Source organism: Poromitra crassiceps, assembly GCF_964638095.1.
Source record: "Poromitra crassiceps genome assembly, chromosome: 10".
In the NCBI taxonomy this organism is placed as follows: domain Eukaryota; kingdom Metazoa; phylum Chordata; class Actinopteri; order Beryciformes; family Melamphaidae; genus Poromitra; species Poromitra crassiceps.
Window position 1 is genome coordinate 28,708,391 of NC_139631.1, and position 25,440 is coordinate 28,733,830.

Here is a 25,440-nt window from a genome sequence, read left to right on the forward strand (position 1 = left end):
GGGCAGCTTTGAGGGCAGCTGTTATTGTTTATTTTCTCCGTATGAGAATCGCATGGAGAGCCTTAACGAGCGTTAATGACCCATAACAGCTAGCGGGGCGGAGTTTCTGCAGGCAGTCAAATGTGGATTATGCAAAAAAAACATAACCGAAGGTAAACACTCTCCATCTGCTTTAAGCGGGCTGAAAATCGCCAAAGCCTTCCTTTAAGTAGAAGTCAAAGTGCTGGTGTAAAAATGTACTGAGGTAAAAGTAAAAAGTAGTTGATTTAAAATGTACTCAAGAGTAAAAGTAAAAAGTAGTTCATTTAAAATGTACTCGGAAGTAAAAGTTGCAGAGTTACATGTGATCTTTCTCTGCAACTATAAACTAGCTTCTTTTAATTGGGGGAGAGGGGAACATTTCAAAATGTCCAATTTGCCAATTCCTGATTGTCCAGTTTCTGTTGCTTATGGAAAGCAAAGCAATCTGTTCTCTGTAATGTATGTGCTATAAATGTTGCTAAGTACAATACGTGTACTCAAAAAGTACAATAACTTTTCAAAACTGTGTCAATTTACAACAATTAGTGGCCGTCAGTCTAAAAAAGATCTGTCTGTTTTTCCCCACCAATTTGGAGATGCACGATATGAGTATAAGCAATATAAGGTTTATGGTGTGGTCTTGGTCACACCCCACCTCTCCCAATCCCTCTGTGCTCTTACATCAGGCAGCTTGGGGATCTGGATCATTCTCTTGAAATACAGCATGTCTCTGGCTTTGTTGAAGAAGGTCTTAAGGCTGTGGGGCAATGAAGAAAGAATTTATCATAAATATACACCTTACATTCAAACAGCATAGGTTAATATTGACATACTGTATTTCACACTTACATTTGAAAATATAATCTAGAATTAGTACATTCTTCCAGAGAATTCTATCCAATATTTTCCAGACTTGTCATATTTTTGATAGCTTCATAACAGTTGGCCGGAATACTATGTGAGATAGCAGAAACATGAAACATAAAACCATCGGTAAAACAGTTGAACACTACAGCTTCTGTGGCCATTACTGGACATTTGACTCTAATGGAAAACGTCACCAGCTCCCACACACACCCTGCGCTCGTCACCGCTAAAGAAATCAATGTGACCGTGACAGTGACACCCAATGACAAGAGCACAAATGGGTGGGGGATGGGTAGCAGTAATGAGCATATTTGCATCAGGTTAGGGCGGTGTCGTGGCAGGGCGAGGCAGGCTCATATTGCAGCCTTTCCGATGCTATAATGAGTCGCTCCCCTTCGCTGCTCTCGCCCCAATTCAGTGGTCGCCCGAGGCCTTGGAAAACGTACCTGTGGAACTGGTCATGGAAACGATCGCGGTGTCCTTGCAAAGTGTCAGCAGGGAGACCTGAAATCCACAACATGGCACTACATTTTTATCATTAACCAATACGTTGAGACACTCTTATCTAAGTCAGTGCATCTTCAAGTGTATATGAGGCTATGCCTTGAATAATACCACCGTCTTGCATTTAACTTGAAGGTGTACACTCATGCCCATCAAAGCTTTAGGGACGCCTTTGAAAATGTTGAATAAGGAAGCATGTATTCTTTTCCCGTTTTCAATAACTTAGTCCCATTGAAGACTCACTGGGTTTAGTTTGAGAGAAAATAAATCATGCATGCAAATATTTGTGAGGACAAGACGAAAACAAACTACCGTATACAGCTACACCACGTGTATGCAACTCTAACTGCTGCTTTATACTTTCTTCATGCCAACAGTCAGCTTTTCCAGGTGTTCTTCAGAGACTCTGCCATGAAAAACGTTCTCTTCATACCAAAGAAGATGAGTGTTGAATAAATATATCCAAACTCAAAGTGTTAGAAAATAGCTATTTTATGTTAAGAAAAGCATTGCAGGCATTTCCCCCTTTACTTCTTCACTATAAAAATAACAGCTAAAATCAAATCAACTGGTACTTTAATTTAGGAAAGGCGAGGTGTCCCCAAACTTTTGACAGGTAGTGTAGGACATATAAGACATGTGCTATGTGCTTGGATGTTACGCTGAGCAGCATTTTCTTTCTGTCAAGTCATGTTTGTTCTTACAGGCGTGCAGCTTGAAGAGCAGCTTGACAGTGAAGTGGTAGAGGTGGCTGCAGTCCTGGATCACCTGGATGAGCGGCGACAGGCGACACTGGCCAGACGTGAGAGTGGAGATGGCGATGGACGTGTTGAGCTGGCGGATCACTGGGAAAGACACATCAGAGACATAAGCCTACATGTAAGTATCCCCACAGTCACGGCTGCGACACACCAGCACGACCATATTCGCTTGTATTCCGTCGCTGGTCGCTTGGTGCTGCAGCTTGATTGGCTGTCTTGCCGTCTTGGATTGGTGGATTTGAATTTGGCCCGTCCTCTCGTCGCTGTCGTCCGCCGCCAGGTATCCCAGCATGCTTTGGAAGGCGATGAGAGACATATCCAAGCGAATCGATTCGCTGCGGTGTGTATGGGGCGTGAGAGGCGGGGACTCGAGTCACATGATTTGGACGCGAGTCATCATTTTTAGTTGCTTGAGACTTGATTCATGAAGAGAATACTTACGTTGAGACTTGACTTGGGGTTTTGGTCGATTTTGCGTTGGTGTAAATTACTTCGAGTGAAAGTGATGAGATTTGTTCCACCGGACAACTGAAGTGAAATTCATTTTTTTTTCAGAATTTGTCTGGAATCATTTATAAATCAAACTCATGATGAGCTTACCAAGTTTGTGTACTATTAAAACAATATTTCATTGAGAATTAAGATATTAAATTGATGAATTGAAGTTGATTGAGACTTTGTTCTGACTTGACTTGTGTTCTACATTTAGACTTGAGACTTGCTCCTCAAGACTTGAGACTGACTTGGGACTTGAGCAACGTTGACGCGGTCACACCTCTGCACACAGTAAATACACAAGCACATGTTGAACACCGGCAAGGGCTTTTCTTTGTACCATGGTGAGTCACTGGCCTAGAAATGTAGCACTGAGGCAACAGTGCATGAATAATCCATTCGGAAATGGTTAGAAAACACATGGGTGTGTAATGAGTGTGAATGCAGCCATGTACACCGACACAGAGTACAAGATGGCCAGGCAGCGAGTACGACTGTCAGACTTTGTTTACACTACAGTTGTGAGGTTTGTTTATGGTGTTCAGATTGGATTCGGTGCCTTCACCCTTCAGGCTAGGGAGGAGCCTGCCATTACTGCCAATAGGAAATCAAGTTAATGTCCTCTAATTGCAGGCATTTCCTTTTTGGTGAAAACAGTTGAGGTCAAAACAGGAGAACGTAAGTTGCAATCAAGTTGGACAAAACATTTTTTTTTTAAGAAAATGGACTACAGTGCATGTGGAAACACTCTCTTGGCACAGAAAGTGATCGCTCATAATAAAGCTTTCTTTGACTGTCTCTTGGCCTCGGTACATAAATAGATAATGTGACCAGGCCACAGCCCTCTACTATAGCTCAGGTTTCCCTTCCTTGGATGGGTCGGGCAGAGGTAAGTTACTGTAGGAGTGGGGGATTTTCACCTGTCTCCGCCAGCCTCAGCTCCATGTCCATGTAATCAAACACCTCCACTGTGAGCTGGAACCTGCAGGAGAGAAAGTTGATACCTTGGTCAGAAAGGAAAGCGACCCATTCAGAGACAATGGCAATGGGTTCCTCCTGTGCAATGAAAAGAGCAGCAGCGGGGCCTGTAGTCTTGACTGTTTATTTGATGAGCGGGGTTGGAAGGAGCCAGTAGTAGTGCTTAAGATCTGCTGCAGTTCAAAAGCCTAAAACAGACACGGTTAGTTGTTGTATTGTTTGGAAAGATCAACCGGAAAAAAAGGCTTTGAGGAGTCATGGACACATCTTGGAATAATAGTTGACAATAGGTGTAGAGATGATGTATTAATGTCAGTAAACTGCAATAAATCATCTTATTAATTTAAAATCCTACATCATTTGTAACTGGCAACAGCAACGGAAATGAATCAGATTCCATAGTTCGATTTGGACAATTGACTGGATTTTATTATAAAACAGGTGTGCAGAAACCAGAAACAGACAACTTTCCCAATCCTGCCTGAATGACAGCTATAATGGCTTTCTTGGGGGGAAAAGAACGAAAATCAGAAATTATTGATCAAAAGCATATAATCTAGTAGAGACACAGCGACTCACACATTATTGATGTCTGTTCCTGCAGTGCGCTCCAGGACTTCGTCTGTGACCTCCAAATTAGCCCGGATTTCTGAATGCTGCATTGAGATACATTTTTGCTATGTTAGTACAGTACCAGTACTTCTGCTATATCATATTGGTAACAACGCATGCAGTCAGACTCACACAACAGAGCATAGCCTACGCTTACCTTTATATGAAATTCCATCTTTGTACAGAGCAGCTTAGTATATAAAGCCACCAGCTGTCCGTATTTGTCGTGGAGGTTGCCCTGGAAATCACAAGAGTGAATGTGTTATCTCAACGGCAGGAAAGGATGGGGGGTGTTCTCCATCAAGTCTCCACAAACCTCTCTTATCTCTAATTAGACTGCGATTAACTCCGGTCACGCAGGAGGGCCAGTTATAAATGCAGTAACATTAAAGGATAGGTCTGATGATTTTGGACTTATATAAAAATTTGTCCTTTCACATAGTACATGTTGTACTTGGATCTGCAGAGAATATTGACTCCTCAGTCAGTCAGCTGTCTGTCAGTTAAAAGGGCAAACTCCTGATGCTAGGCCTTTTTCTGCTAACAGCCAAATGAGGTTTGTCAAAATAAAATATCTCCAAAAAAGCCAGTCTGTGAAAATGAAAATGATATTTTTGTGACATATTATATCCACAGCCTGGAAAGCAGCAGCACCTTTCCAGTCAGGGAGTAGTCTTCTATCAATTCCATCTCCATGTGCAATTGTTTACAATCTGACCTGACTGGCCGCAAAACTAGATCACACCACGAGTAACACACATTCACCCTACAGCAGTCTGAGTAACACACATTCACCCTACAGCAGCCTGAGTAACACACATTCACCCTACAGCAGCCTGAGTAACACACATTCACCCTACAGCAGCCTGAGTAACACACATTCACCCTACAGCAGCCTGAGTAACACACATTCACCCTACAGCAGCCTGAGTAACACACATTCACCCTACAGCAGCCTGAGTAACACACATTCACCCTACAGCAGTCTGAGTAACACACATTCACCCTACAGCAGCCTGAGTAACACACATTCACCCTACAGCAGTCTGAGTAACACACATTCACCCTACAGCAGCCTGAGTAACACACATTCACCCTACAGCAGTCTGAGTAACACACATTCACCCTACAGCAGTCTGAGTAACACACATTCACCCTACAGCAGTCTGAGTAACACACATTCACCCTACAGCAGTCTGAGTAACACACATTCACCCTACAGCAGTCTGAGTAACACACATTCACCCTACAGCAGTCTGAGTAACACACATTCACCCTACAGCAGTCTGAGTAACACACATTCACCCTACAGCAGTCTGAGTAACACACATTCACCCTACAGCAGTCTGAGTAACACACATTCACCCTACAGCAGTCTGAGTAACACACATTCACCCTACAGCAGTCTGAGTAACACACATTCACCCTACAGCAGTCTGAGTAACACACATTCACCCTACAGCAGTCTGAGTAACACACATTCACCCTACAGCAGTCTGAGTAACACACATTCACCCTACAGCAGTCTGAGTAACACACATTCACCCTACAGCAGTCTGAGTAACACACATTCACCCTACAGCAGTCTGAGTAACACACATTCACCCTACAGCAGTTTGAGTAACACACATTCACCCTACAGCAGTCTGAGTAACACACATTCACCCTACAGCAGTCTGAGTAACACACATTCACCCTACAGCAGTCTGAGTAACACACATTCACCCTACAGCAGTCTGAGTAACACACATTCACCCTACAGCAGTCTGAGTAACACACATTCACCCTACAGCAGTCTGAGTAACACACATTCACCCTACAGCAGTCTGAGTAACACACATTCACCCTACAGCAGTTTGAGTAACACACATTCACCCTACAGCAGTCTGAGTAACACACATTCACCCTACAGCAGTCTGAGTAACACACATTCACCCTACAGCAGTCTGAGTAACACACATTCACCCTACAGCAGTCTGAGTAACACACATTCACCCTACAGCAGTCTGAGTAACACACATTCACCCTACAGCAGTCTGAGTAACACACATTCACCCTACAGCAGTCTGAGTAACACACATTCACCCTACAGCAGTTTGAGTAACACACATTCACCCTACAGCAGTCTGAGTAACACACATTCACCCTACAGCAGTCTGAGTAACACACATTCACCCTACAGCAGTCTGAGTAACACACATTCACCCTACAGCAGTCTGAGTAACACACATTCACCCTACAGCAGTCTGAGTAACACACATTCACCATACAGCAGTTTGATTAGTGAAACACCACAGGTCACATCACCACGAGTAACACACATTCACCCTACAGCAGTCTCATTAGTGAAACTTCATCAGATCACACCACGAGTAACACACATTCATGCTACAGCACACCACGAGTAACACATTCACCCTACAGGACACCATGAGCAACACACATTCACCCTACAGCAGTCTGATTAGTGAAACCTCATGATTCTTTTGTACCTTTATTTATTCAGGGGAGTCTCAGTGAGAGCAATGTTCTCTTTTTCAGGAGCGCCCTGTTCACATTCACACACACATTCACACCTGGAAGCGGACCAGTAACAACCACAGTCTGATCTTCTGGCCACGGAGCAGCTCCACTGGAGCAGTTGGGCTTAAGGGCCTTGCTCAAGGGCACCTCAGTGGTGGCAAGTAAAGAGGGAGGGGGCAAGCGCTGCTTTTTCCCTCTCCCCACCCTCCACTCTCACCTCCCCCGTGGAGCCTACAAATGGCTTTTTGGAGGTATTTTGCTTGGGCATATTGTTAGCAGCAAGAGGCCTGGCAATGGAGCTCACCATTTCAACCAACAGCATCGACTCAGGAGTCAATATTCTCTGCAGCTCCAAGTACTACAAGCATGCAAGAGACCATTTATATATGGTCAAACCTATCCTTTAACCCATTGATACCTGATGCAGCATTTGCGTGTATATCCCTCATTTGTGTGCATATCCCTTTAAGACCGCGAACCGCGTTAACGCGGTTCGCGGTCTTAAAGGGATACACACACAAATGCTGCATCAGGTATCAATGGGTTAAGGGTGCATTTCTTTGAAGTGGTTTTCAAAAGATGCAATAGACAAAAAGGTCTAGTACAAAGCACTTTACACAACAAATGCAATTTCTCCATTCTATAAAGTGCAAAGATTCAGAACCATGGACTCACCCATAGTGATCCAATTTCCACTAGAGTGCTGTGATGTCTCATGCAGTCTTGTAGACTCTGTGAGGGTGACATCAAGGTCATGTCAGTTTGAATGAATAACCCAATAACACACAGTCATAAAACTCAATCTGTTTTGACAGCAGATTAAAACATTAAATACCCATCATACCCCCCTTCAGCCATGATCAAGTTTATGTCAGAAATATCCGAACTCTTGTACAGGGTATTATGTCTTGTCCGTCTAATTTGATGCCAGTTCACTTACAGGCCATTCACACCTGGCGTTAACATGCGTTTCTGCCATCAGATTGCAATCTGATTGCAATCTGATGGCAGAAATGGTTGTCCTCTCAATCCGCATAAAGTTGCTGTATCCAGATTGAGAGGACACATTGCATTTACACTTGTGTTCAATGTGTACACAATGCATCCCTGACCACCTCCGGAGGTGGTTTGGCCAATCAGATTGCAATCCTTCTTCAATGCGTTTTGGGGGTGTTTACACCTGGCATTTCAAGTGATAAAACACAATCTGATTGCAATCTGATCACAGAAAACGCATGTTAGCGCCAGGTGTAAATGGCCTCTCTGACACCTTGTATGTGTCACTGTTTGCTGAGAAAGAAAGACATATCTGAACTCATGATGCTGCAAGGCCACAGTATGGTTTTAGCACAGCGACGCTGCCGTGACGTACCATATTTGACTATAAAAAGAGTAGAAACCGCACACTCTGGCTCCGATGCAATGAATTTAATAAAAAGACAACGTTTCGGCCTGGTGGCCTTTGTCAAGTCATATTTGACTAACATAATCAGGATAGAGGGGGAGGGGAGGCGTACGTTTTGGTGACCGTCCCGCAGGACTTTGTGCAGCACGTGGCAGAACTTCCAGCTGAGAATGGAGCTGCTGGCCAGAGGGAGGCCCAAGGCGTAGGACCAGAAGGTGTAGGCTCCCTTCTCCCTGTGAGTCCCCAGGATGATTCCTGTTGTCGTTAAGGAAACACACGCTCACAGAGGAAAAACACTGATTATTCTAGATGCAACAACACTAACTGCCTTTAATTCTCTTTTCTTTTGTCAACCTTTATTTGAGGGTTTTCAATATAAGACAAGGCAAACACTCAGTACATCCGCCTTTCATTTTCCCTCACAAACACTAAATGCATCACTCCATATACGCGTGCGATTAACTTTGCTGACACAGATTATTCTGTGAATGTAACAAAACAGTTAAACAAAACAAATACATTCAATCATAATGTATTATGCATCAAATAGCAGCTGAAAGGAACCTTTAACATTTGATGGTATACAGTATTGTATACAGTACAGGATTGTACTGTAATCTCAGATATATTGTATACCTTATTGAGTACAGTACAGGATTGTACTGTAATCTCAGATATATGTATACTGTATTGTATACAGTACAGGATTGTACTGTAATCTCAGATATATGGTGAGAAAAACAAAACATGGAATTTGACCAAATTAACTCGAAATTAATTCTAATTCTGTTTCCTGTAGCCCCCCCCCCCCCCTCCCCCATTCCTCAGTTGAATTGTAATCGAGTTCATAACAAATGACCCCAACCCTGGCGCTACACAGAAGAAATTGATCATTTATTACTACCACACACATTAATATATCCGCAATCTGCAAGCCTGAAAAAATAAGATATATATATATATATATATATATATATATATATATATATATATATATATATATATATATATATATATTGAGGTTAGTTCTGAGATATATATATATATTGAGGTTAGTTCTGAGTTCTTTCCTCAAAAGGATACGGCGTGCATGCTTCTCCTTCACAGGCGTCTCAGTGGAGTTGATGGCTTTGCTGATGCTGCTAAGCTGTGAGGGAGAGGAGAGGAGAGGAGAGGAGAGGAGAGGAGAGGAGAGGAGAGGAGAGGAGAGGAGAGGAGAGGAGAGGAGAGGTTAATCAAAGGAGTCTAGGGAGAAAACTCACTAACAAGCTTTTAGGTCCAGATGCATGCTGCTGCTGCTGCTGCTGCTGTTGTTTTTTTACCAGTAGAAGGAAACGCCTGATTGGCCCCTGTTGTATACACTATAGCTTGTGTACATTTTGTCAGATGACCCTGGAGGGCGGGAGGGAGTGGGTGTTAACTAAAACAAGCAACAAGTTAGACTCCACCCTTGCACTATCAGTTGGAGTGCTTAAAATAGACAAGGTACAGTACAACACGAGTTTGCTTTCAACACAATCATAGCCAGGTCATGATGACAAACCAGTTAAACAAAGACCAAGAGACAAACAACTCATAATAATAGCCTGAACTGTACAAAAAAAAAAAAAAAGAGGAATGAATCACAGGAAGAAGAAAAAAAGACAGTGTTGTACAGATGGACTCTCAGCTCTCACTGTATGGTTAGCATGACTTTAACTAACCACTAACCAACAGTCTGTGAGCAACGGAGCTGCTAGATTCTAGTTCATTTGGTTGGTTGGGTGTGATCCTTCCTTCCTTTTTAGAGATGAGGAATGCAAAGCAATTGAAAAATGTGCCAAGATCATTCCTTACGCTTCCTTGCTCCTAAAATACCACCAATGCCTTGATAAAAAAAAAAAAATGCATATCAGTTAGGCTGCTGTTGCAAATCTACCATTCGTGTCATAAAATACAAAAACAAACAAAAGGAAAGTTTTTGGTGTTAAAGAGTTGTCAGCGGTGGTACAGTATCTGTGAGAGCTCAGGTCAAACAGGGTTAACTGGGAATCAGCAGATTACCTAGCTGATAGTGAGCGTCAGAGAGACTGTCACCAGTAACACAAGACACACAGCACAGACACACACACACACACACACACACACACACACACACGCCCATCTGCAACCTGGTCCAGCAGGTAAAACCAGTGCAGCTGAAAAGGAAGATGATGGGAGAGGAACAAGGAAACAGTCTGGATCTCATGCTTACAGCCTCTGTTGAATATGATAACAACACGTACGTACACTATAATAGGTACATCACAGCCACAAAGCCATCTCTGATACAATATCTGCTTAGTCTGGTCAAGTTACACTGCAAGCCTGTCACCATGGTCATCTCTGGGCCATATAAATACAGTACATTATAAAATATGTCTGATAAAATAGTGCAGTGATTACTGGCTGGACTCACAGATGGCAGCCATCACACGGTATCTCTCTATTGACTCCTCATAGACACTTCTGTGATAAAACCCTCTCTGCTGGAATATAACGAGGAGGCCTCAGGCCGGTCGAAAACATGACTGTGGTCCAGAAGGTTGCCTTGACGGCACGGCAGCCATCGCTCTACTATAAATGCTAAACTTTTAAATGACAATTAAACAAATATAATAGCTTATGGGAAATCAAAGGGGAAAAAAATATTATACCTAAAGAAGGAGCCATAGGGGATGAGGGGGATTCTTTTGTTTTTGTTATGACTACATCAGTAGTCCCATTATTGACAGTATCTGGTGAGGAGCGGGAATGAGGTTAAGTGTGTGTGATGTGTGTGTGTGTGTGTGTGTGTGTGTGTGTGTGTGTGTGTGTGTGTGTGTGTGTGTGTGTGTGTGTGTGTGTGTGTGTGTGTGTGTGTGTGTGTAAGGGGGGGGGGGGCATTGATTGATTATCGTTTTGTCTCGTCTGGCCCAGTTGATGCTGGTACAGCATCATGTGACACAGCAGGAATAGATACTCTATGTACTGTATGGAGGCATATTTTCACATTGCCCAAATTGAAGACAATGTATTGTGTGCCGTAGGGATGTTCATTTTGAACAATTTCCATAATCGAAATTCGGGAAAATTAACGATCAATTATCGATTATCGATAGCGTAATAATAATAATAATAATAATAATATTTATTTTATTTTTATTTTTTACTTTGGTCTGCTAATAACGTTGCGCGTTCTCGGCCAGCTATAATGGCGATGCCGCTGTGTAGTAAGAATATCAGACACTAGCGCTGTGGCCAGGTAAACAAACATGTTACATGTCAGGTTACATGATGTAAGGCAATCGGCTGGGTGCGTTTGTTTGTGTCCCCGCGCATGCCGGTGTGAATTCCCCATGTTTAAAACAGTTTTGTTGGCACAAAGGCCTGCGCCCAGCCAGAAAACTAGAGACTATATGAAGCTCCACCTCACGTTAGTCGGCTGTGCAATGGAGTGGGGCGAGGAGGAACGAATTCCACCCAAACCTAGTCCGCAAAAAAAATAAAAAAAATAAAAAAATAATCGATAAAAATTCCACGTGATCGAATTCATTCCTCAACGATCGATTATCGATTATTGATGAACATCCCTAGTGTGCCGTATCGCACCTGTAAACAATAATTGTGTGGGTTGAAAAATCTAAAATACAATAAAAAGTTACTATCATACTATTATTGGAACTTCCAATAAAGATTTCAGTTATGTCCGAGGCTGACTGAGTCCTCGGGACATGGCCACAATATAACCTCACTCTGTAGTCCACCTGACTGACTGAGTCCTCAGGACATGGCCACAATATAACCTCACTCTGTAGTCCACCTGACTGACTGAGTCCTCAGGACATGGCCACAATATAACCTCACTCTGTAGTCCACCTGACTGACTGAGTCCTCAGGACATGGCCACAATATAACCTCACTCTGTAGTCCACCTGACTGTGTCCTCAGGACATGGCCACAATATAACCTCTGTAGTCCACCTGACTGACTGAGTCCTCAGGACATGGCCAGAATATAACCTCACTCTGTAGTCCACCTGACTGTGTCCTCAGGACATGGCCACAATATAACCTCTGTAGTCCACCTGACTGAGTCCTCAGGACATGGCCACAATATAACCTCACTCTGTAGTCCACCTGACTGAGTCCTCAGGACATGGCCACAATATAACCTCACTCTGTAGTCCATCTGACTGAGTCCTCAGGACATGGCCACAATATAACCTCACTCTGTAGTCCATCTGACTGAGTCCTCAGGACATGGCCACAATATAACCTCACTCTGTAGTCCATCTGACTGAGTCCTCAGGACATGGCCACAATATAACCTCACTCTGTAGTCCACCTGACTGAGTCCTCAGGACATGGCCAGCCCAGAATATAACCTCACTCTGTAGTCCACCTGACTGAGTCCTCGGGACATGGCCACAATATAACCTCACTCTGTAGTCCACCTGACTGAGTCCTCAGGACGTGGCCAGAATATAACCTCTCTGTAGTCCACCTGACTGAGTCCTCAGGACGTGGCCAGAATATAACCTCACTCTGTAGTCCACCTGACTGAGTCCTCAGGACGTGGCCAGAATATAACCTCACTCTGTAGTCAACCTGACTGACTGAGTCCTCGGGACACGGCCAGAATATAACCTCACTCTGTAGTCCACCTGACTGAGCCCTCGGGACATGGCCACAATATAACCTCACTCTGTAGTCCACCTGACTGAGTCCTCAGGACGTGGCCAGAATATAACCTCACTCTGTAGTCAACCTGACTGACTGAGTCCTCGGGACACGGCCAGAATATAACCTCACTCTGTAGTCCACCTGACTGAGCCCTCGGGACATGGCCACAATATAACCTCACTCTGTACTCTGTAGTCCACCTGACTGAGTCCTCAGGACATGGCCAGAATATAACCTCACTCTGTAGTCCACCTGACTGAGTCCTCAGGACATGGTCAGAATATAACCTCACTCTGTAGTCCACCTGACTGAGTCCTCAGGACATGGCCAGAATATAACCTCACTCTGTAGTCCACCTGACTGAGTCCTCGGGACACGGCCAGAATATAACCTCACTCTGTAGTCCACCTGACTGAGTCCTCAGGACATGGCCAGAATATAACCTCACTCTGTAGTCCACCTGACTGAGTCCTCGGGACACGGCCACAATATAACCTCACTCTGTAGTCCACCTGACTGAGTCCTCGGGACATGGCTGGCCAGAATATATAACCTCAAACGGGAAAACTGGAAAATAATGGGAAAAATACAAAACACAAACTACATTACACAAAAGAACAGAACATGGATGTACATCAATGAACCTGCGTAACCATTATGCAACCTTTGTTGTCTCTTTAAATAACGTCATTCCCACAAACCCTGCTTCATCGTCCTCATCTCAAACGAAGGCTTATGAAGTCATGTTGCATCTCTGTGTAATACATCATCAGATATCAGTGGCAGAGGCACAAAGCCTGATTTATACAGGGGAAACCCGGGAGTCACCACAGTACACAAGTTGACAAGCGCCTCCCCTCCCCGCCACCATCAAAACAGACATGGCCACAAACAAAGCACAGAGGAGCTACTGTGGGTGAAAGAGAGAGAGAAGGGTGTCCTGGTTAATAGGAGACTCTCCCTCCTTCTGACGCAAATGAACTGCTAGTCCCTGCTAGTCCCTGCTAGTCCCTGCCTGCTTCACACAGGGCAAGTGCAATGGCCTGGGATGGAGGGGCGCGTGACAATGAGGGGTTTGTTGGGGGAGGAAGGCCGACAGCTGGGCTAGAAGATTGGGTTGGATTGGGGGCCGTGCTCTGGCACACAGAGCCTGGCACAGAGGCCTCAACAGATGGCCATTGAACAGCATGGCTGCAGGGAGACTCTCATAGCACATTCACGAGGATGGCGGTCAGAGTGTAGCGATGGAGCGGCGAAAGGGGGGTTGTTGGTATACGAGGGATCAGCCGAGCGGCATTTCGGTAAACAAACCGCGTCACTGGGTGGCAACGGCAGTGGAGCCCTATGGAGCATGAGCTTTGGGAGGCTTGAGTGTCTGACTCTAGCCGGCTGACTCTGTTTACATTTTAAAAACTGCGACAGATCGCACAAGTTTAACACCACATGCATATATTATACATCAAACTCTTGAGCTAATTCTGCTCTCACTCAGAATGTCAAAATATAAGCGATGTGATGTATAGTTTTTGAGATATTAACGTTTGTTTGGCACAACTCATACTAGTTAACTGACGCGGGGTTCTGCATTTCTGGGTGGCAAGTGACGTCACGCCGATTCGTCCTATCCACCTTATTTTTGAATGCCCCACTGTAAAAAAGAATTGTGGGTACAAGGTCCGGTTTAACGGGACTTATTGTTGCAGGCAGCTTGCAATTTCCTTTGTTATACTCGGAAACTGGAGTACGTTATAAAAGTTATAAATATAGTCACGTTATAAACAACTAACCAACGCTGGGGGTCCGTATGGAAACAGTGTTACTCGAAATGGTTAAAAGTTAAATCAATTTGGTCATTCAGTGGCGTTTTACTGCCATGTCAAGTAACTATTACGCTAGCCGCTAGCATTAGCCACAGTAGCCGAATACCCACAATGCATTACGTTATCCCAGCACCCGAACGACACGGCGGTAGAGCAGAATGGCTCTGCTGTAAAATCCTCAGACGTTTTTCTTGTCAAGTTAAAACAGTGTAAAGATTACACCGGAAGCGGAAGAAGCACCCATCAGGCATCATGGCAGCTAGAAATAAGGTGGATAGAGAAAGAGGTGGTGGGGGGGGGGCATAATGTCCAGGTACTTTCATTCTAGCAAGCTAATAGATAGCTATAGATTTTTGTCTCTGAAATAAACAGAAATCTGCACAGTCAGACTTTGTCATTTAACTTTTATTTATTACAATGTATCGGGGTTCTATCAAATTGTGAACCCCATATCAAGAATCAAACATATTGTGAAATAAGCATATTGTCCTCTCTCATATTGTGAGATAAGCATATTGTCCTCTCTTTAGTCTACATTCTTTGATATCAATCTTTTAGCTCCACGGCAGCAGGGGCTCTATGGATCGTCATGTCAGTAATTAATCCCCATACAGAAATGCCATTGCCTTTCCCCCTATGAACCAGCATGGCAGGGATTTCTGGGTAAGCCTACAAAAATATGTCATCCCTGCGGGGCTCTATTGGGAGAAGTCCAATTTCTGGCAGGAATGTTTCCACAAAATCCAATGTTGGGAGGCTGTTAGACTCTTAACTCTTGCCCATTTCGATGAAATTCCAACACACACACACACACACACACACACACACACGCGCGCGCGCGCGCGCACACACACACACACACACACACAGTGAAGTGCCCTTGCTCAGGGTCACTGAGGCAGCTTTGGAAAGTGCCAGCATGAAGATCAAACCAACAACCCTTCAGTGACCAGGCAGCTTCCCAAACCAACATGCCAGCACACACAAGCACCATCATTTCACAGGTACAACTAAAGCTTACAAAGAACAGTAAAGGGACTTCACTATACAACTAAAGCTTACAAAGAACAGTAAAGGGACTTCGCTGTCACTCCAACAAATTACAAAGCTGGTTTCTGAAGCTCTGCCGCAGCACACAGTGCAAACTCTGGCTCTATGGAGCCTCCTGTCAATGTACACACAGCTCACCCCCCCCCCCCCCCCCCCCCCACACACACACACACACAATAACCTTAACAGGAACACCAAGGCCAAAGAAGTCAGACAGTTGGAATCCACTACAGCGCTCCAGACAGGACAGGGTGACAGTGTTGACTGTGTGGCCGCCCGCCCAACAAGTAAACATCTGGTCTAAATCCCCTGACAGAGAGAGAGGAGAGGGAGGGAAAGCCTGTCCTAAACCCTGAGGTCCACCATAAGATCTGTTGCCAGCCAGCATTACTGTACCCATACACCCAGAACACAGTCCACAAACATCACACACTGCCTTGATACCTCAGGAAGACCTCGAGGAGTCTTTGCTTACCTTGTCCTCTCCTCCTCCTCCTCCTCCTCCTCCTCCTCTGCCTTTCAGCATGTGCTTGGACATCCCTGCTGGGAGATGCTGTGTGTGCAGCTAGCCAAGTCAAAGCAGCACCGCTACACCTGCACCCATTCACACTGGACATAATGCCCTGCTGCAAGAGCACTTATTGCAGCTCCTTATCAGCTTAATTCAACAGACCGCTGCTACGGCTCCGGCCGACAAGGTCAAACACAGACTTTAGCATGGCTGATTCTCACTGGTAATGAACTTGCCATCTGGTTACCTTATGTCGGTTTGGAAGTTTAGTTTTAACTAATTCACTCTGACTAATGTATTCATCAATGAAACACAGCGGCAAAGTAAAAAGTGTTTTGTTTGTTTGAATATCCTTGACAACACTTACAACACCGGATGCCAATGCTTCTCTGAAGAAATCTCTTCTAAAAAGTGTTCATGTTTTTAATTTAAAAAAGAAATCCCCTCCGCCAGAATATTTCTATTTAACAGTCGTTCCGGGGGCACCTGGGTAGTGTAGAGGTAAATGCACTCGTCAATTCCCGGTACTCCGGTTCCTACAGACACAATGGGCCTTTTTCACAACAGCTATTTTGTGTCTAAAAGGCAAGGTAAACACAGGTGCAACCAAAACATTAATGAGGGCCCCAGCACTGGAACGCCTAAATGGATTGGAAGCTGGAAACAGTCATTAATGTTTTGGTCGCAAAAAGGTCAATTGGCCGTGTCTACGGGTGGGAAGCCGGTGGGGTATGAGTCCTGGTCGCTGCACTTACTAGCGCCTCTTCTGGTCGGTTGGGGCACCGGTCGGGGGGGAGGGGAACTGGGGGTGAACGCGCTACGTCCTGCTGGTGAAACACTGTCAGGTGAAAAGAAGCGGCTGGCGACCTGCACATGTATCGGAGGGAGCATGTGCTAGTCTACAGCTCTCCCCAGATCGGCAGAGGGGGTGGAGCACTGACCAGGGAATTGTCCAAGTACAATTGGGGAGAAAATGGGTGAAAAAACAGAAATATTCTCAGATCAAATGGCTTCACAAGGCTCATGAAGAGAGATCGATCAGAGCCTCTGGTAAGTTCCCTGTTCCAGTACTCTCTTCATGATCTAACTCTCTGGTTTCCTAAAGCACACCACCAGCAACTTCATTCTTCAGGGACAGTGTAGCGCTCTTTGTATCTTCTCATCTATAGATCGTAGTCGATCTGCATCATCACGGTCATATTGTTGGTAATGCTAAGGGCGGCTAGCTTCCTCTTAGCGCTGCTCTCACCTAGGCTGTCACTAGTTGAGAGCTGCAGCTCTATGTCAACAACATGGCCGCAGCCACCGTGATGACGCGGATACATGGGGTCCCTATCCAAACAACACTAGTCATACCTGCCAACATTAGGCTGTGAAAAAGAGGGAGATGTTCTGGGGTATCGGTGAATGCCTAGCACGCCTACCCTCAACGTCCCCCAACCCACATACTGTATAACCCTACCTACACCACGAACTGATAGATCGATCACAAATTGATAGATGATAGATTATTTGTTAATTAGCCTATTGCAGACACAGAAATAGTTTCTGCTTTCTGTGTGGTGCTGATGGACAGCTCCTTTTATCATTAAAATAAAAAGCGCTCTGAGAACGCATTATTTGGCCTCTGTACCGGTCCGGTCATGGTGGGATGTGGGCAGCATTTTTGAGATTTTCAAGCGGCCCATGAGTCGGAAACACGTAAATGCTTGGTTACCATCAAGACCCGAGGGAAGACAAGACCGACTACACCGACTACACTCCACTGTCCATGCCAAGTAAGCTGCCTGCTACATACTTGGTTTTGAAAACCTGTTCACTTCCATACATTAAGATACAGAAGAAGCTAGGGGTGTCACAATATATCGTCCCACGAAATTTCGCGATAGTAAAACGTCACGATATGTATCGTTGAGATGAAATCTCATATCGCAAAAAAAAAAAAAAAAAAAAAAAAAAAAATTTTTTTTTTTCAAAAAATAGACTAAGAAACGTCTTTGTTTGTTGAAGTTCAATGTGTGGAAAGTAGTTCAGTTGAACAAGTCTCTGAAGAGACACATGAGAAGTTATACAAGAGAGAAACCATTCAATTGAGTTTCTGGCAAAACTGTTTACTTGACAGGAAAAACTGAAGATGCATAAAAAATAGATTAAGAAAAGTCTTGTTGTTTGAGTTTGAAGAAACACTGAAGATGCATAATGAGAATTTATACTGCTGAGAAACCTTTTAGTTCAAAGTAAATCTAAGTGACGGTGTAACTCATTCTATTTCAAGATAAGCCTTATCTCCAATCTCATGTTTTTTCTAGTTGTTATTGTAATAACAATTTCCCACAACAGCATGTTTTGTATTTGTGCATTTCAAATAAAATACTACTTTTCCAGTCATATATTGTCATTATTCAAGTTTAAAAAAATATTGTTAAAATCGTATCGTATCGTATCGTTATCGTGAACCCAGTATCGTGATACGTATCGTATCGTGAACTGAGTGTATCGTGACACCCCTAGAAGAAGCTATCTTCCCTTGAACTCTCTTCCATGAGCATTAAGTGGGTATAGATCAGTAAAGACGAGCAAATGAATGAAAAGGCCTCTTGACTGGCTGCACAGGCAGGTTACAGCACGCCTCCTTAACGATGCAAGGCAGCAGTAAACGAGTCAAACGAGCCTGTAAACAATGTTGAACCACATCAATTAGCATAGATACAGTAAAGCACACTGACGACAACAAATAGGCTACTTTCCAGAGCAAACTCCAACAAAATCACAACATTAACCCAACTGGCATGATTCACTGACATGACTGAGTGTGTATGGGCATTGTAACAATGCCCATACACATTGCAACAATGTAAGCCAGTACCATGTGACATAGTATGTTTACTAGAAATATCGCGTGTGATTTAATCGCCTGTGCTCGCTCACCTGCTCAACTGTGTGCGGAACCCCTCGCCTTATTATAGTCGTGAGATGCTGTAATTGTGACTCTTTCAACTATTTATTTTCACATCAAAACACTAGAGGAATTAGGGGCCTTATAGGAACCTGTTTTGTAAATAAGGTGATGGTGTCGGTGATTTGTGCATATCGTAAACAAAAACTGAATACATGCCATACTGCTGGTAATAGCCTGCCATTACACTCTAGACTCATATCACCTTTGGATAGAGCACTAATGCTAAGAGTATGAATTTGGCTCTTTGAAAGAAGGTACAGTAGTGGTGAGTGTTTTCAGCGCCCTGCAAAGGCAAAAGGGGTAACTGGCCAGAGTGTAGAACTAGAACTGAGAAAAATTACTTTCACGTTTTTTTGTTGTCCAGCCAAATGAATTGTAGGCAGAATAATGCAAATGTGTAAATTCTTGTTTTTTCATGCAGTTATTAATCTACATCTTTTTTAGCTCAAACTTGACCTTTGACCCTTATTTGGAAGTTACTGTACTCTGCCTTTTCTGCTTTTTTGCTTTTTTTTAGGTGTTCCTATGTGGAGGAAACCCCAGGGGAACACAGGGAGAACATGCAAACTCCACAGAGAAAGGCCCTTTTTGACAACCCCACCTGGGCCGTAGGCACTGAGGACACGGGAATGGGGACATACCCTCAGCGCCCACAGCATCCCAGGCGGGGGAATCGAACCCAGGACCTTATTGAGGCGACAGGGCTACCACTGCGCCACCATGCCCTTTTTTTGGACCATTATTTGATGGGACACTAGATAGACAGGAAAGGTGGCAAGAGGGAGATGGGATGACATGCGCCAAAGGACCACGGGTCGGATTCGAACCTGCGTCGGCTGCGTGCAGGACTAAGCCTTTGTGGTACGCGCTCTAACAGGTGAACCACTGGGACGCCCCCAAGTATAATTTCTAAGTTGCAATACATAAAACACAAATGAGAAAAATCTATGCTATACGGGGATTTTAATTGAGAAAACCATCATGACCTACTCGGTAGCTGTTTACCCTCCGGCTCTCCCATCCCCCTTCCTTCCCCTCTCATGGGTGCTCACTCAGGCAACTGGGAGTAAGCGAAAGCAAACACACCACTCACACACATGCACACACGCACGCACGCACGCACACACACACACACACACACACACACACACACACACACACACACACACACATACCATACGCACATACACACACATACCACAAACACACAGGGCACTGTGTGGGATTTTCACCTTGGAACTGAGGTCAACAGAAAGAGGAGGGAGAGACTGAGCGCGAGAGAGAAGTGTGTAGCTCTGAGTTTCAGCACACTGAGTGAATCAGCAGTATTATAATATGTAGCTCAATGACAAGTGCAATATTAATCTCATGGAAAAATAGATGGGCTCCCTCCTACACGCAACATCCTTATTACTAACCTGAAATAGCCTAATTGCATCCTTTCAGTTGCAAACATCTGTCAAAAAGCAGGTTATTCTGCATTAAAGATCACAGGATGCATTATACGAACATGCCGGAGGGGTAGAAATAATGCAAGATACTTGAAAATCGAATCAATCAATCAATCTAATTAGTTGATCCTGAAATTAAATCGATTATAATTCTCAGAAGAATTAATCTTTCAATTCATCAGGTAAGACTACAGCTTCAAAAATGCATTTTTCAGATTCTTACTTTTCTCTGTTACATGTCATTATATAATGAACTTTGTTCTTTGCACTGCTGGTCAGACTCAGTAGCAATCTTAACACGTTCACTGCCATTGACGAGTTATCTCGGCTTACAGAATCCGACGGTTCACTGCCAAGGACGAGTTATCTCGGCTTAAAAATTTTTTTTTTTTTTTTGACGGTGGGACGTGGATCAACGCTCCCCACGTCTCCTATAAAAATATTGGAGTCAGCAAACGTGTACAACCCATTCCACGGACCCACTAAGTGGCGACAGTGCTCTCCACACTAGGAAACGCAGAGCCAAAACTGTAGGGTAACGCGCGAGGAAACCATTCTCTACTGTAAAATGGATTGGCGAAAACGCTTTCATCGCGCATTATCGCGCTGGGAGCTGGCGGTGGGGGATTCCAAAAATAGACTGGGTGGAAAACACTTTGAAACACGCAGCATAAAGCCTAGAATCGCACAAAGCTTCATCAAAGCTCTCAAACCCAAGAAACAAGTGAGCCCTATCCACACTCGCTGCCAGGGAGGGAGGCTGCTCAAACTCGCAGCAGCAGCAGCAGCAGCAGAACACTCGCTTGTGACAAACGCTGCGGAGGAGAACGCCCACGGAGGGAGGAGTTGGAAGCAGAGGGGGGTTTCCTGCTGTTATGGAGGAAATTACTGTTCAAAACTATTGTTTAGATGTCTGACGTCTTACTGATGCCAAAAATGAATGGTTAAAGTGACTGTTCTATCGAATTTCACAAAAAGCCGTTTATCTGAGATTAAATTTCCAGACGCTGAAACCATGCTGTATTCAACTGCTAATGCTTACATAACTACTAACTCTACAAACTAACTCTTTTAGACAGAGAAAGCACACATTCTATTAGTTCTTTTGAGATATTGTGTGTTCACAAAATCTTAGCAGAAAAGAATCCTCGGGTCTTGAAAGATGAGCCAGAATCCTCAAAAAAACCCTCTGGCAGAACCTACCTACAGTAAAAAAAAAAGGCTGGCAGTGAATGTGTTAAGAATCACTTTGGATTCTAGCAACTTGTGATGGGCATTAGTCCTTATTTTTTACATTTTATATACAAAATGATTCATCAAAAAAATTATCGCTAAATTAACCGATAATGAAAATAATCGTTAGTTGCAGCTAGGGCTGGGCAATAAAACGATAGCAATATATATATCAGCGATAGACACTTCATCAACACAATATGAAAATAGTCCAATATCGATAGATATGTCCCTTGAAAATGGAACGCAAACAGCCAATCAATCCTAAAGTTCCCACCGGACATATTAAGTATCAGACTGGACGTTAGTTTAGTCTCCGCCTCGTACTCTTGAGTGCACGGAGAGAGCAGCTTGAACGTTGCTGGCCTGCCAACCAATGGCAGAGTGTCAGAAAGTCAGCGGTTTGTTAGGCAACCCATCCTTACAGACGGGATCCGACGTCTCTTCACTCACCACGACCACGCCAGCCCTTTAACGTTATTCACCGCTATTCAACGTTCATCGCCCTGGCCAGTGACCCACCATTCACGGTTTCTTCCAGGGGCCTCAGTGCCCCCAGCATCTGAACCCGTGCTGCGGTAACACAGCCAGACACTATTGGGTTTTCCCAGAGCAAAGTACACAGCTGCAGCACTCAATTTGTGTGCTTTTAATTGTTGTGTTAACATTAAAATTATTACCTGTGTGTCTTGATAAAAAGGCGATTAAAAATAGTGGTTAAATTCAACCTTTTTCCTCGTGGTCTGTATTAAAAATAGATCATTAAAAATGATCAATATCTCGACTGATATGAAGTATTTAATATCGATACATTTTTTGTTTTACGTCGCCCAGGCGGTGCAGCCCTAGTAGCAACTAGCAACATAATAAAATCGGTTCATTTTGTGGCCACCTCTCACTGTTTACCTGACAGAGAACCAGCAACCTGAGTTGACCTCAATCAACAAAAGAAAGGTTGATAACGTTATGCAGAAAGAGATATTATGCGCCAGCATCACTTAGCAACTCAGCAGCACCATCTATGGAAAGAAGCTGTTTCTAGGTGGTCTCTAGTCTCCAGACTGCCCTGAAGCGGATTTCAAACATTGTTTTCTGTCGAAAAGTAACTAAAGGAACAGCAGCTCCAACATTGTATTGAATCATGCTGTTATATAACCGATGATGCATATAAGATCTGACAATCCTAAGTAAAAGGCAAATAAGAACTTTGACAGAAGTGAACACCCATGCAAAAGCTCCCTCCCTTCTAGATAAGGCATAAAGTAATGTAAGACTGAACACCAAGCAGCTGGTTTGTTTACCTATTTTAATCTCACGTTTCCATCTCACTCATTTGGGCGTGTGCTACAACCTCCAACACAGCCGCTCCAATACCACCTGATGGCCCGTCTTTAATTGATTGATTGATTGATTTTATTCTGGATAAAGAACATCATCCAAGGAAGGGATGCATACATGTAAAAGTGTAAACACTTATTTCCAACAGGGTCCCTGACAACCTTAAACATTTAGTCTGCAATAGATACACGTCTGGCATGTCATAAGCTGTGTTTCCATTACAGTTTTTCGCAAAATAATTGCGATATTTCGACAATTTCGACAATGTACAATTGCGACTTGTAGGCGTTTCCATTGAAGTTAAGTTTGAGTGACGGCGCACACACCTGAACGAAATTCCCCGTTGCAGCAGCTGCCACAGTGATTACGCACGGGGATCTGCCCCAAATCCCGTCCCCTGCATGCTCAATGCAAATCACAACATGCAGTTACAACGCATATAAACAAGCCTGATTATCAATTCAAAAGAAAATGAGTGTCAACATATTGCTGGCTGCAGTGAATGCAGTGAGCGCGAGAGGCAGAGGAAAAAAGGTAGCCTACAACTGCGCGCACACAGACAGGCAGCCTGTCACCAAGGACCGATTTCTGTCATTAAACATGATCTATTTTCCCCAGCTTCGCTTTTGCACAACACTCGTCTTTCTGCTAGGTAGCGTTGCTTAAAAGTTTTCCACTTGCTGCGGAGGTTTTGCCACGGCTTATCGAACCGTTTCTCCCTCATTTTCCTTTCATTTTCCGCTCCGTTTCCAAAGGGGAAGATGGGTCACATGACATGCAAATGCGAAAAATGTGTTTCCATTACACTTTTGCGATAAACTGCTATATCGACACGTCTGAAAAACCACCTCATGAGAGCGCAAAAACTTTTTGCGATATTTGGGAGGTTTTTCGAAATTTACGTGTTTCCATTACCCACTTTCTATTGCGATATATAGATTTTGCGCATTTCTGAGAGTAATGGAAACACGACTATAGATGCTGGGGTAGCTGGCTGGGGGTGTGGTCAGGGTGGGGTAAATCCTCCCGTTCTCCCCATTCAGCATAGTTAGCATTTAGCTGCTAGCCCAGCCCAGGCAGACAGGATCGGGGGATTCAACCACCGCAGTAAAGGCACATCTGAACAGAAGTCTATGTACCTGATCTAGAATCCACAATCCTGTAGTGTAGAGGAGCAGGACCGTCCTTTGGTGATTCAGCCCATTGAGATATATGGGGGGTTTTACCCAACTCGCGCACCAGCCGTAGTAGCATTTTGTGGGCGTTCCCACACAGACTGACTGTATCTATGCTGTGAAGGCCCCACTGTCTCTGCATTACTCCATCTTGCTCTACAACAGCGAAAAGGAATGCCTTTCTTCTTGATTCTGTCTGCGTAACGTTAGTCTGAAGTCTGAGTTAGTCTGAAGCAGAGTGGGAATTTCGTCATTTTAGGGGCAAGGCCATTTGGCCTTCGGCGTCACATATTCTTTTAGGGCACACGACCACATGCCAGGGCACAAAGGCCATTGCTCAATTGACATCGTGAAGAGCGATTTTTCTGAAATGTGTGTTAAAATTAGCAAATGACACATCCTTAGGGATAGGGCAGGCTACATTAAACTGAGACCACTGACACTTTTAAAGCAACTGACAGTAGCATGCTGGTAGCAGGGCACTGCCAAGGTGGCCTTAGGGATCTCAGGGCATCACGGCCAGAGGGAGGGGCAACGGAGGCTATGGCCTCTGTGTAATTCCCACCCTGGTCTGAAGTCTGGGTTAGTCTGAAGTCCGAGTTAGTCTGACTGAAGTGAAGTTGGCCAGCAGCCTCGGAAATCACAGAGCCCCTGTTGTGTGAAGAATGAGCCAAACCTCAGTTCCACAGCGGGCGGACACACACACACACACACACACACACACACACACACACACACCTCTATTTCATAAGTGCAGTAGGCTAGCTAGCCTATCACAGAGTTCACAGGTGATCTGTCTTGCGTCCTGACTGCCACACATTTGACAAGGAAAGGTTCACAAAGGAAATGTCTGCAAGGGAGGAAAGCTGGCCAAACAGGACGGACTTGATCGGCACGGTACTGATGGACCGGCCTCAGTGACAGGTGAATGGTGTAGGTTTACACTGTACTGTCTTTTACTGCTGGAAAAGTGGTTGATTTTGGATCGCCTCGTGATGTGCATCTGCATATAAAGCACTGCTACACTCATAGAGAATGCCTGCCGCTAAAATAGA

The 25,440-nt window shown here is 44.2% G+C and overlaps 1 protein-coding gene across 1 annotated transcript in view; it reads right to left on the reverse strand.

The window, feature by feature from the left end:
- The window catches only part of hip1rb (huntingtin interacting protein 1 related b), a 45,050-nt gene that overhangs the window by 18,648 nt on the left and 962 nt on the right, over positions 1–25,440 (reverse strand). The window contains exons 2-10 of the mRNA XM_083644872.1: positions 9,250–9,313; positions 8,279–8,421; positions 7,437–7,493; positions 4,396–4,476; positions 4,206–4,282; positions 3,569–3,630; positions 2,097–2,237; positions 1,335–1,392; positions 703–778 (exon numbers count right to left, since the gene is read on the reverse strand). Coding sequence (XP_083500998.1) covers positions 703–778; positions 1,335–1,392; positions 2,097–2,237; positions 3,569–3,630; positions 4,206–4,282; positions 4,396–4,476; positions 7,437–7,493; positions 8,279–8,421; positions 9,250–9,313 — 759 coding nt within the window. The remainder of the gene's footprint in view (positions 1–702; positions 779–1,334; positions 1,393–2,096; positions 2,238–3,568; positions 3,631–4,205; positions 4,283–4,395; positions 4,477–7,436; positions 7,494–8,278; positions 8,422–9,249; positions 9,314–25,440) is intronic.